This window comes from Saccoglossus kowalevskii, chromosome 5 (assembly GCF_978046115.1).
Source record: "Saccoglossus kowalevskii chromosome 5, keSacKowa6.1, whole genome shotgun sequence".
NCBI lineage: Eukaryota > Metazoa > Hemichordata > Enteropneusta > Harrimaniidae > Saccoglossus > Saccoglossus kowalevskii.
Window position 1 is genome coordinate 15,571,191 of NC_140645.1, and position 14,957 is coordinate 15,586,147.

General features: G+C 35.7%; 1 protein-coding gene across 1 annotated transcript; it reads right to left on the reverse strand.

Annotated features, from left to right (window-relative positions):
• Positions 1 to 2,649: 2,649 nt before the first annotated feature.
• On the reverse strand, positions 2,650 to 4,337 carry LOC100374186 (beta-1,4 N-acetylgalactosaminyltransferase 1-like). Its single transcript, XM_002738802.3, has one exon. It carries the CDS (start codon positions 4,335 to 4,337, stop codon positions 2,850 to 2,852), a length of 1,488 nt encoding a protein of 495 aa, XP_002738848.2. The 3' UTR covers positions 2,650 to 2,849.
• Between the last annotated feature and the right edge of the window lie 10,620 nt (positions 4,338 to 14,957).

The window sequence follows — 14,957 nt, forward strand, 5'->3', positions numbered from 1 at the left end:
TGCATCAACAAAGCTGAATTACGTTTCCAGGATTTAACGAGAAAATTTACCTTACAATCAGCTATATATTACGCTTCATAAAATAAAGTGAATGACTAACATTTTTATTTATTTCTCGAAATTAATATAGTATATTTCTAGTAAATATTACAATTCAGTCTGGCTGTCAACTGACGTCACAATATTTCAAGTTCTTTATTTCGATTTATGCTTATTTAGTTACAAAATGAAACACTCAATATATGTTGTATTGTATATTATAATATTTTGCATGCTTTACCTATAACATGGATTATATTTGCACTTGAAGACCATAATACACTGTACATGACATAGCATAGTTATATTTGTAGATATCGTCTCGTACCTGATTAAAGAATTTAATTTTCAGCGGCACAATGAAAGACAATTATACGCAGATGTTTAGCATGTTTTGTCTGATGCAAAGATATTTTAAAATGTTAAGGTATATGCAAAGCGGCGTGGACAACCGCCTCGCTATTATAATGGTTCAATTATTTGACGGATAGAGATTTAATTATTTCGACTTCACTAAAATTACCCGAAAGAGTGCAAAAATCATGATTTCGATCGCCCTGCACTGTTTACTATAAATAAGGTTTGCAAAACTGTAATCAGTCTAGTATAACCACTCTTACTATACGTATCTTGACAAGTAACACTAATATAATGGTTTTGCAAATCAGCCAAAGTTCAAAAGCATATTTTTATGATTACCTGACATGTCTGGTCAATTGTACTATAGAAGAGATCAGGACGTGCTTGCCTAGAATACAACGTTGTGTATAGATGATTTTTTTTACCACTGTGATACAGGGTGTTAATCTGATGTGTTGATAGAATGCGCTTTGTAGAAGTTTAGATTCATATAATGAAGTTGTTTTGTTATAAGAATACATATTATTACCAGTAAGTAGAAGTACATGTTGAGCTTTGTATTTTGAATACCTTATAGTGTTTTTGTGCTATAGTAGCAACGTGTCAAATAGGTCAATAGGTCCCAACTAATCAATTATGTAGAACAAAAGTTACAACAAACCTGAACAAGTTTTACTAGAGAAAAACACCAGAGACAGTAAGAAACTACGTCTGAAGTGAACACAAAATATGGAAGTTTAATTTTGATTTTTGCTTACGAACTGAAGAAACGTAGAAAACAATGACCATTGACAAACATAAACATTCATGTTCGTTCAAGCTGCTCACGAAATTGTAAATATTAACAGTGTATTGCCAGAACTGTCCGAATAAATACATAATTGTAACGTTCCGTGCACTACAAGCCTGCATATAAACTGGAGCTCGACATGAATTCTGTTAGCATTTATATCTGACCTGTTTACCGTAAAGCCAGGAAGTCGTCACCTGCGCGTGCGTCAGATGGTCACAGCGTGTCATTGTTTACAAACAAGCGTCTACCCATGAGACTTTGCGTGTTTAGCGTGCGTTGCTATCGTCGCTTGGGACTCAATTCCTGCACGTGCGCAAGTGACGATCCCCCCGCTTTAAATTTACGCCGGCTATTACGCGTTATTTGTGCCCGTCATTACAGACCTGTTAGTAGTTGCGTAAAAATAAACGAATCTCTGCATTTCCGATTCGATACTATGATCTATTATATTTGTTATATTTATTACCTGTGACACTATAACGCTGTAACTAATTGTGTTTTGTATTAACAACGTCACATGGTCGGGTCATTTCACCATCTGCGCAATTATAATTCTATGCACCAACATGATGCATGTAAATTAGGTATGGTTTTGTCTGTCGCTCTCAATAATAGTATACATGCAGTGCACTGTCACTGGAGTGCCTGTGATAAAATACATTATTTTTTTTACCACTATACAAATTACAAAAAAAATGCTCATCTATACGCAGTAGAATTTATTAGTGTCGAATTTGTTGTGTTGTGCCTCAAACTATTGGCGTAGAGATAAAGGTAGACATACGAATATGTAGACATTTTGTTATATAACTCAAGACAACGACAGTCAGTTTCGCGCATTGCACGTAGACAGATTCCTGCGTCTATCTGCTGACACATAAGTCTACCTCCATCCGGATACTTTCCTTCCGAATTTACCTGATTTAGGCCAATATCTTGTCAAGGAAACACGATACGCAGCAATATTCATGAAATACCAGGTTTGCCGTGTTTGCTTTCACCATTTGACTATTTTATTGGAGGGAAAACCGCTAGCATTTTGGAGCGACTCGATTTCACGCCCATCTACGTTCATCAGCACCCTTTGAGACTTTCGATCTGCGGTTTCGCAATTCGTCTCTTATGAATCTGATAGTCGAGGACTATCACGTGAGACGGCAACAGTGTGTTTGATTTTGTTACGTATTGAGTGTGTGTGTGTCTACATAGTAAGTATCGTGTATTTACTGAAAGAGAATGGTGTTGACATAGGCCTATACTCAAGCGGTGGGCAGCTTCGTGTGAACGGGAACGCCGTTTGGCATATAGCAGCGCCCACAGGAGTGAACAGAGTGGCGCCGGGTGTGTTTGTAAAAAGTAATTCTTCGTCAGGCTGAAGCGGCTGAAACTAGGTTTGTACAACCATGTAAGTAAAATGTGCGCCCATGGTAAAACTCAATAATATTCAATCACTGCTCTTGAGCTTTTCAATTCGTATATTTGCATGCATACATGCGTTCAGTTCTACGATGTTGCCCTGGAAGTTTGCCATGACTGATTTTGTTTTTAAACTGATTCGTTATAATATTACAAATGTTCAACCCAACTGCGGTAATCATTTGTATATTGTCTACCTGTAATGTGGTTGGCTGTAATGGTCATGGGATATAACAATAAATTATAATGTGAAACATTTAAGATTCATGTTAAAAAGCATATGCTGTACATTTTTCCGTTGATCATTTCTATCTACTAACCGTTTTCTATATTTAGCATATGTTGGGTTTGATTCTCGCACGTGCATAATATTGACATCGTCGCAGCTAGCAAGTCGAATTCGTCCCAGTCTATTGATGAAATATTCCGTGTGGCCGACCCGTTCGTATTCTGGGTCGAACACCCCTCTACGGAATGCTTCTGTTCGAGCCATGAAGAACATAGTAATAGAATCGGCCATATAACAGTTGGGGTATTCTGATAGCTGATCATACTTTTCCGTGGTATGTCTAATGAAGCAGTCGCCATCTTTGTCACCTTTAACCCAGGATATAGTACGGCAACCGAAGCAAGATTCTTTAGGTTCGCCTTTCTCATCCCCAAATGTGCCGCCAATCACGTCTAACTTCACTTTCGGATTCTCAAATTTTTCAAGGAATATCTCCAACTTGGTCCCAATTGTGAATACAAAGTCGTCGTCGCAATACAAAAAATATTTAGTACGCACCTGGCTGAGTGCAAGGTTTCGACCTGCGGAAGCGCCCTCGGCGTGAGGCATGATATAATGTTTGACATTTGAACCAACAATCTTTTGTGGATTTTCAGAATCATCAGCAACAATTATAGTCATATTCGGATAAAATTGATGAACACTTTTTACGAGTCTTTTCACAGCATCATAACGTTCAAATGTTTTAACGACTACGGTCACTTTTTTGGTGATATCACCTGAACCGGGGTCAATCAAAAAAGGCACTGTTTGTCTTTTAATCCGAATATTTATAGACACATTCATGCCATTGAGCTGAAGATTGATTGTATCGCGGTCATCGATATCGTAAACAATACTGGTATAATAAATACTGTGTAAGGCGTCATCGATTGAAGTGATATCTGCCTTCCCGCGAATTATAAGTGAGGTTGTATAGTTTCCAACAGTATCGAAATCTGCTGTATGTACATGTATTACACCAATCAACCTGTCAGACGACAGTTTCATCACAAAATCATGCTTACTCTCCAAGTGTGCAACCGCACTAGGATGTATAGATAGTCCAATCACACGCACCGTACCTAACGGTTCTAGAGTAATCCCACCACCCACATACTGGAAAGGTGACATTGCACGGCATACTGATAACGGCTCGATCTCGGCGTTGTGATAACGTTTCCACTCCAACACCTCTTTCTGTCGCCGTATGTTAGGACCGTCTTCCAGGGGACCATATGATTTGTGCCCACATGTGCACGGTGTAGGTTGTGGAGACACAAATTTTTCAACTGCCAGCAAACGTTCCGAGACTGCATTATTCGCAATCCTGTAACTGGTGTTTTGTGGTGCATGGAACATAAACACAGCAGCTGAAATGACACACAACAATGCAATACAAGCAATAATCAGTTTCACATTGTACATTTTGTGAAACGCTGTTTTTAACGATGCACCCATTTTTATAAACGAAATGGTTAGCCACATTTCTTCCGTGGTCTCGCTCAAACGACAGTTTAAGTAATGCGCAATGTAGCCAGCAAATCACATTATGCGGAATAAACCATTATTTTATCTTATATTGTAGAGTGAACATGTTGAGATAATGTGCATTTCAATGTTAATTTTATATATATATATGGCAACAAGGCGACCTGATGTATTCGATGTTCTGCAATATATCAAGAACCTGTTCTGTTATATTTCATCTGAGGACAATGCACGATTATTGTACCCTCTCTACATATGGAATGTGCCCCTGAGGGCGGCTGTGACAACAAATTAAAATGCATGGCAAGTTATCAACTTGCTCCATGTATAACATTTTAAAATATTTATCATATGTGTGCACATTTTCAATATTACACTATATTTGTATATTCGCTTAGCAAAAATGCTACTTGATGAGATAATATTTGAGCATTGTGTCAGTCACGCGCAGTATAATATACAATTGCTGAATGCGTTCCAAAATTAGCCGATCATGTGTAACTTACTCAGTCACTCGAACAGCCGGCAGATTAAGTGTGTCCATTGTAGCACGTGCTGATTCGCATATTGTAATTAAATGTGTCACTAGCCAAACGCGTCAGGCTGCACGTAGACGACGACCACCCGGTAAAACAGCTACGCTAGTCGAGTGAATGTATATATAATTAAGAGGGTTCGATTATGAACTCGTTTCCTTGGTCTGTTTTTTAATTACAGGCCAAGCAAACAAGCTCATTGATGACGTCGCATTACTAAACAAGATTCATGTTTTGCTGAGAAGGGTGTAAACATGTTTAGTATATATATATATACTATGTGAGGATGGTTTGATAACAATGCACATGCTTTTTACCATATAGAGATCAATAGGATCACTTGCCTGAAATTCTAACCGATGTTAGCAATCGCGCCATCTACGTTATTATATGAAATGGTAATGTGAGCGAAATACAGTAACACAATATTTTTGAGGAAGGTCGACTTTAAATTTCGCTTTCTGTTGCTGCCAGTTTTCACCAGGTCATTGCGGATTATTGTATCCAAAACTAATTGACAGTAGTTATGTGCTCGAGCAATCCTGGGATCGCACATTAAACTGAAGTTGATTGTACATATTGTATTGCGTTCTCAGGTAAAATCACACAGTTATACGTGCCATATTCTAGTTTTAATACAAAACAAAATTTGCTGTACTGAACTACGGTGACGTGGTGACGGCCAAACTCCTTGTGTGATCTAATTAGTTGTCTGAGGTGTAACTATAAAAAAAAGGTCTGAAAACATGAACACATATTTACATCTACGCAGAGGTTCTATTTATTTTTTCATTACGTCACGGGTTCTAGAATAATCAATATCTATTGTTCAATGAACACGTTTGCATTATATCAACAATTAAATTCCAGCAATACGTTGTTATTATTGGATGATAGCGTTTTTTCATAAATTAATGAGATTAACATGTTCAAACCCACTCATATTCTGATAAATGTAATCTCAATCATAATATTATTCTTTGAGTCGTTACTTCCACTAGGAAACTACCTGATTCCAAACATCTAAATAATCGGTTAATTGTGTACATGTTCAGTGTGCAAACTATTTTTGAGTGCCCAGTGGGATGCAAATCAGTTTGTCCACTTAAATTACTAAATACTACTTTATTTCAATGTGGAAGATTCAAATAGTGATGCAAGTATGCTGTCGCATACGACTTGTTTACCACTTCCGTGTGACTGAGAATGTTCTAGAACCGTACTGTGTCTGGGTGGAATTTTTAGAAGTTGGTTGAATAGATAATAGGGCACTGTAGAAGGCAATATAAGGTAATGGAACATTCTAGAAATTTGTAGTAAGTTCCAGACTCATTGTGTATGCTGATGTAATGGTCTATTTATAGACAGTGTGGGTATATATAGGGGAGTTGTTCAGCACTGAGTTCAGATCGGAGATCTCGTTGAATTGTATTGGAGTTTAAGCATCTAGTTATTGGAGTAGTGGAGTTTTACCGCGTTATTGTACTTGATGTTTGCAGAGTATAATAATACCAGTACCAGTTGAAACCTCATCTGTTGGCTCCGTGTTCGTATTTTATCATCGCCGCCAGGGAAGTCTTTTTGTTACTGTTGCCATTTTGGTATTTAAACCATCACACCTGTACTATACCAATTACGGTAATATTACGTTGCGTGTGACATATGCATTAAATGTTTCGAAATAATTGTGTCTACTTAAGTATAAATTCCCTCTGACAAACAAATTTGTGTATATAACATATATTTGATCCAAAAATGCTGCATTAAGAATAAATGTATTAAAAATGGTATCCGATTGTGATCAACTTTGTGTTTACATTCACATTCTTGCATAGCTAAATTAACTAAGAAAGTTGTTAAAGCCCATACTACATTATTTGACCTGTGATCCTATGTAAAGATGATGCGTTTAGTTCACATGACTAGGTTTTCAGGTGATCACTGACAATTTCAACACATCGGAAATAATAAAATGTGATCTGCGTATTTCGTATGTTGGTAGGTAGAAGCCAACCAGGACCAACATGAACAGGAGAATCAGAGGTATGACCAGTGTGTAAAAGACAATAACCGAACCACTGCGCCACTGTATATTTTTTATGAGATATGGAATATTAGATACGATTATATTTAGACTTTTCAAGTTTTTTTTTGCAATGTAACCACTGGCACCAGCATGAAATAGTAAAATAAACAGGACTTTTCGGACATTAAATTACAATGAAATTAAATTAGGCTAGCTCGCTTTTTATTTTTAATTCTGAAAGGTTCTGTTGAGTTTAGGACATAGTATAATAAAATATTCAATATTATTTTAGCTGCTGGAATGATTTGACAAATATTTCCAAAAATAATATCTGATAGCAAAATTTGTTGTTTCCTTTTCATTATATTATTCCATAATTACATTTCTAGCAATATTTCAAATCCTAGTATTTACAAGAGAATATTTAAGGCAGCCAAAAAATTGTTTAAGTAAGGCCAGACTTTTATTTTCCCTTGATTGGCGAACCCGCCGGATGAACAGGAGCCAAAAATGAAATAAAAATAAAATTATATTTCAGCGTAATTTCTCGCGCCGCCGATTTTTAAGTTAAAAAATGTTAAAAAAAAACTTATTTTTATATTTACTTTTTTCCGCCCGCCGCATAAGAAACCCAAGTTGCATTTTCGTGGGAGTACCATGATCAAAGTACTGAAGTCTCGCGCAGATGAGAAACAAGGTTATACATGGAATAAAATTTTATTTCATTTCTTCTCTCCGGTCAATGATCTCACTTACAATTCTCTGAGAATCACACAAATCTAATGGAAAAAAAGAATTAATTTTATTTATTTTCCGCCCTCCTTAAAAGAATTGCCTTATAAAAACTCGAGAAACAAGGAATAAAAAAAGTCTGGTCTTATTATTACAATATAATCGAAAAATTATTGTTATTGTAAAGGGCGCCATACTGAGACCACTCAAAGCGGGACAACTTACGTCCTACGTCATAACATCTATTGTTTGTGTAGATAGTTTAGAATTTATAAAGTGGGGTTTTGGCTTTTCGATTTTGTAAAATGTCCTGGGCCTAATCCGGATTCTGGCCGTTTTGCCCTCAGCCTATTGTATCTCGTTTATTTTTACGTATTTTCCTAGCTTATTTGTGTGTGTATCATTGTCTCGGTCATTCACGTCTTTAGCCATGCCTCAGTAAATATCGATTTCGCTGCCCACAAGTTCACATTACCTCCATCCTCTTCACCATGCATGCTTTTGCTTTGCTTCTTCGTAATGCTTTACCATGCTCAAGGATTCATTCAGTGTCACCCACAATATATTTCACGGCAACCTCCTATCTAACACAACAGCAGGAACTCCTTGACCCATTCAGGTCAAAACCTCTACTCGCCCTGTTGGCGAGTATCAACCTTGTTCGGAAGAGCTCTTCTCAATTTAGTTTAGTATCATTATTTTGTGATAAAATAAAATGAGAAAATAAAACATTCTGGCAATTCACCATGATTCATTTCCACTCAGTTCATCATTTTACCGTAATCATACTATGTTAATATGAAGCTGACTGTAGCATACAGATTATAGTTTTATTACTTTTTTCCAATTGCTTTGCACAGTATATTATTTATATGGACATTACCAGAAGCTAGAACTTCATACCGACAATGGATGGCCTCTGGGTCTTTGTAAACAAATCCGGGACTTAAATTATTATTGAACATTTTTTTGTTCGCAGCAACAATTTTGTCGGCGCCACTGAGTACCAGGTTTTCTCTTTCTTCCTCACTGCCAGGTGTTTTCTTTTTTCTCAGCTATTTGTGCTAGTAAATTGTCGATGCTTATGTTATTTGTTCGTGCCTTTTGAGGGCCAAAATAGTCATAATATAATACATCCCAGTCGAATTTATTGAATTCTACTTTGAGCGATCACTTAACTTTTGTCGGTGCGGAACTAGATATTACTGTTATGTGCGAGGAATTTGGGGTTTTAATAACCGTCCATGGCACCTTTGTGTTAGTGTCACCAGACCACCTGTTAAGTGTAATGGTATTAAGTATAATTAACTTTCATATATTTTAGTTCATAGTATTTGTTACTATCCAACTGTGTTGGGCAGTACACAATGTTAACTAATTTAAATAATCTTTGAAAAAATGGAGCAATGTCTGACGTTGTTTCAATATAAACTATATAAAGTACTTTGCGATTAATCACAATATTGGATTTAAAAAAAAGCAATACTGGCTCTAACCAATCATTGGTTAAATCATTATTTATATTTTCACAGATCAGATCAATTGGGATAACTGCCCCTCACACTTTCACTAACTTAACGTCAAATACTTTTGTGTGCCAGCTCTGTGTTGTCAGTATCTATGCCTTTTCATCGTGAATCACGGGAATGTTTTACAAGAAATATGGGTAGTAGATATAGTTCTGCCATTAAATAACCTCCTGCCCCTCCCAATACATTTTATCAGTGTAACAGAAGGCATTGTCTCGCTATATATAATGCGAGGCTTGACTTTATTGCAATATCAGTAAGCAATTTCTCACTGTTTATGCTGTAATTTTGTTTTTAACATAACTATTTGTTACTGAATACCATTGTATTTGCTAAACTCGAGCCATTATATGTTATTGGTTCAGTTGTTTCTCATGTCATATATTTTGTATTTAGAATTGAATGTAATTCATGTAGCTATATTTTGCTATTGTTATGGAAGCAATTATGCATTTTGACACTTGGCTTTGCCTGCCATTCTTATAAAAGAGATCGTACAGGCTTTGGCCATTGAAGGCATTCATCATTGTCGGATGTTGTATTTCCCTGTCATCCAGTCTGCACCATCCAACCAAACACTGTTCAACAGTCAACCAACAAGAATGAATCAATCAACCGCGTAATCAGTCATCAACTTACACGTTGTTGCAGAATGATAACGTTAAATATATTGTGTAAACGAATTCTGCCAAATTAGGGTATAGTGGTAGTAAAAGTACATTATATGAATTGTTTATCAAGCGAAGTAGAGATATAAATAAAATTGTGTCCACTTACCACATCGAGTATTTGAATCGGCTGTATACGGTGAGACACAACTGTTATAATTGTTGTATTTGAGTGTATTTGAAATAATTGCTTAAAAGAAAATCGATTAGATGAGCGTGAATGTCACCACCAGTACCGCCAGATTCTGGAACAAAATCGTTATAATAACGGAAACGTTAATAATTCATTTCGAAGACACTCCAGGGAAACAGAAGTAAGGAGCATAAAGCAGTAATGTATCAGCCATCTGAAACAGATTAGCGGAAAATAATTGAAAGTGGCTTACGAAAAGCAGTTATTCTTCTTACGTGTACATCAATATTTAACTCGAGGGGCAGGTTCAGTGAGTTTAATTAAAAAAACCCACTGTTGTCTGTACAATGTATTTACATCGTATATTGTATTCAGATTCGTTATATTGTAATCCTATGCGCTAGTGCCATTTTACGAAAATTTTGCCTTGAAAATGAGCATTCTCTCACCTCTAAATTCAACTTACTAGTGTGAAATGTTCAGAAGTGCATCAGTTGTCAGTTTTTATTTCTTCAAATTTCGCATTTCAAAAATAATTTAGTCTATACCATTGAGAATTTTATTAGTCGGAATATTATTCTCAGTAGCGCATTGCCGACCATCTTAGATTGGTGAACCTTACGCATTTTCCTTACCCTGTTGTGAAATAAACTTAGGCTCACTTTGTTCAGTATGTTTCCATTACACTCCTACTACACTCTCAGTTCTAACTCATGGGCTAACATAACATCATGTTTTAATTGTTCACCGAGATTAATAGATATATGACGTCATCAACTCCACGCTCATTACTTACCAGCATATAAGTTGAACATTAAAAAACAAAAAAAGTTTACATGATAAAGATGATTATATGTTCTCAATATATTAAATATCAACATACTCATCTTCATTTATAAGCGAAATATCAAATTTAATAGTATCTTTAGAAAAACGAGAGAATTTTTTTTCATATCACGAAAACACTAGTTATAATAACTGGAGCTATGTAACAGGAACGACGCACGAGTGCGTCATCAACATTCACGTGTCCGTATGGGATGGACCATTCTATTTTCATTTGTTTCTCCTTCTGTCCATCTCTTTGTTTTTACGAGCCCATTTGTTGTTAGAGACAATTTCTTTTGTGTTGATTTTAGCAAATATTTATGTCATTGGATTTGTTTTAATTGAATCTAAGGATCCTTAAATCACAAACAAATATCATAACATGCATGTTCAGTCCCTTACACATAAACGACCCTTACTGTCGTGGATTCAATCCAGGGTATATAATACGACATAGTGCAATGACAAACCTCACCGCATTAATTATAATCTCAAACGGTCTTGCTTTCATTGTACAAGCAAGCATATGCGCAATAAATCGAAGAATTTCTGAAGAACATGGTGCTGTCAACACTCCTAGTGTTTGGTTGTCAAAACAAAATCAGCTTGGTGCAGTGAGTGAGTGAGTGAATAAATTGTCATTCTACACGGAGAATGTCCTGATTATAGTGTTTAGTGAACATTATAACACCTCTAATTGACGGGTAACTCACAATGACATACTGACTGTGACCTACTTCCAGTCATGATTCAATTGTTGCCACAATGTTACATTTCGTCATTATCACAGATTATAACTACGAATCATCGTGTTTGGTGCTCTGTATCGCCCAGAAGACTGGTTTAGTGTGTATATAGATGCACTGTAACACATGTCATGTGTAATATGTTTGGTTTATCACATGTCAATTAAAGAATGGAATAAAAAGAATAGGGCACTTACCGATGGCCGTAAACGAAACGAGAAACAACAATACAAACGCAAAATACGGGGACCAATTATATGTGTCGAAAAAAAGTCATATTTTAAGTCATATTGAACAATTGGGATGATGTCAGGACAGCTACTGGTCATGCAACGACATTATTATTTGGCGAGTAGTGCAATAACTTATGTTTGAAAAGTTCTCAATTCATTCCAATAATGTCATACCCTATAAATCGTTTACTGTGTCTCTCGAAGTTTATTGTTCAAACATCCACGTCATTTTTGACTAGCAATAAGCTTGCTTGTTTCAACTTTTTGGCTTAGTCATCTGTACATCTTCACAACTTCTTGTCGACCTCTTGCTGGAGCCTTTTATCATATAATGATTCAGTGTGAACAACGCACAAACATCGAGTTACGAAATTTGAAAGTTAAACAAAACAAAACAAAAGAATATATGTTACCCATAACTTTGATTAACTGTTATTTAAAGATCGAGTTACTGAATGTGGACGTTGTACAAAAAGACGAAGTTCTGTTAACTGAACACCGAGTTACAATTTGGGTGTGATTTCACAAAAGTGGGCGTGGTTTCAAAAATATGGGCGTGGTTATTACTGTAACTCGATGTTTTCGTAACTCAATGTTCGTAACTCGATGCCCGTTACAATTCGACATGTCCATGCGTAATGCCATACAAAAATATTGTTGAGTGTGACGTATCTATGAATTCCTTAGAGTTGATTTTTTCCGTTATTCGTGTTCTTTTATTCGTGTAATTAGCAAATTTGAGGTATATAAACTGCCATTATTTTCTAGGCCTCAAAGTTAAAGTGGGAGGGTCGTCAACTGCGCACACACGATAATTGAGTCGCAATTGCAAGCGACGATAACACACGCTAAAAACCCAAAGGCTCATGGGTAGACGCTTGTTTGTTACTTACGCGAAATTTGAACGGAATTTACATAGACATTGGGTCAGATACTTGTTGGCTTTCGCCATTAAGAAAATTAGATCAAAATAAAATAAAATAAATATACAAAAACAATGTGAAAAGGCAAAACTAGAATCTTATTTCAATCAGATTGTAATTTAACTCAACAAACTTTTTAAGGATGTTCCACCATGCCACAGGTCCCATATATATATATATATATATATATATATATATATATATATATATATATATATATATAGGAAGGTAGTCGATTATTCCAGGTGAGAGTGCTCGATACTAAACGATGAGTTTGTAGAGCAGATTTACATACGTGGACAGAGAAATTAAGACACGACTACATGAGTAAAGTTCACTCTACAGTACTGTTTCGTAAGGTACATGGAGTGCCTCACTCATCAGGAGTTAAGACTTTATTAAATAAACCACCGAAACAGACTACGTTAAATTTTCAGGAAAATTTTCAGCCGTATCACCATCAAATTGAGCTACAGTTGTACGAATAACGTGAAGCAAATAATCTGCAATCAAAACAAACAACAACTTACAGCGGCCAACACCAATACACCCAGTACCGAGATCAACAGATTATGTAACTGCCGTAAAAAATCTGAATGCCCCTTAGACGGAAATTGTTTACAATCGGCCTTGGTTTACCAAGCTAATATCAGACGGCAAGACAACAACAAGTGTGGAACATATGTGGGACTAACAGGGAATGAATTTAAAACCCGGTACATAAACCACACTGCATCGCTACGCAACCAATCATTGAGAAACGCAACAGAGCTCAGTAAATACGCTTGGTCATAAAAAGACAATAACATCGATTACGACATCAAATGGAGAGTGTTATCGCGTGCTGCACCATACAATACTTCAAGCAAACGTTGCAACTTATGTATTAGAGAGAAATATATTATAATTTTCCAACCACATTACTGTAGTTTAAATAAAAGAAATGAGCTGTTTTCTTCCTGTAGACACAGAGCCAAATCGTTGCTATGCAACAACTAGTTTTAATATCGTAAACACACTCCATTGTTATGCAAATCTGTAGCGCTTATAACGTAGTCTGTTTCCGTGGTTTATTTAATAGTCTTAACTCCTGATGAGTGAGGTACTCCATGTACCTTACGAAACAGTACTGTAGAGTGAACTTTACTCATGTAGTTGTGTCTTAATTTCTCTGTCCACGTATGTATGTATGTATGTATATATATATATATATATATATATATATATATATATATATATATATATATATGTTTAATTTATTTAAAAGATTCCTCTCATTAGTAAATAACGCCCTCACTCAACAATATTTAGAATGAGTGGTTGGTCAAAGGTTTGATGAGTCAGGTGCATCTATTGGCTAAGCTTGTTGTACATAGATGCAAATGAGTATAGGAACCATTAATGATGTAGGGTGTACTGGGAGGGGTGGAGGATTTCAAGTTTGTAATGACTGGTTATAATGCGGTATCTTGTTGTTTTCAAAATGCAGCCTGATATTTGTTGCTTTCTTGGTTGTTCAATTGTGGCTAAAATTTGTGTGGTGGGTGGAAGATGTGTTTATTGTTTGTTGAGTCATTGTTTAGACACCCTGCAGCTTGAAATGGTATGGTCCAAATCCAAATTCGATATGGTGGTGTTGAATATCTGTGCGATATGGCAGTGTCATCTAAAACCACGCATCAAAATGATTTCTGTTTATTTATTTACTGTTGTAGATCCTGAGAACTAGCCATTGAATATGATGTCGGGAATAAATGGTTTTCTGAACAAGCTTTAGTAATTATTGCTGGCAATATTCCAGTATGAATTGGGAGCAAACTGTGACACCAAATCTAGTCGTTGTATTGTTATGCTTCTAAAATATTATTAAATGGAAATAAATAAATTAAATGGAAATATTATGTGTATTTTTGTATGTGGAAACATGGCTTGCCCACTAAAAAATATAAAGAAGTGTGGTCTGCAGTTCTTTTTTTTTATTTTTTATTTGTGAAAAAAACTGGAGTGTAAACAATAAAACACTCACAGTGCAAGGCTAGTTCACCAACATGCCTATTCTCTTGCTTGAGTGTGAAAGTACATGGTTTAGTGACTACCTCTTATATTTTTAAATTTTAGATTTTTTTTTATTTGGGAAGGTTCTTCTATAAAAATAGAACAGATATATAAAAATAGAACTTGGCCATAACATTTTTTTTATTTTCCATGATAATTTAATATTTTTGTTTGTTTGTTG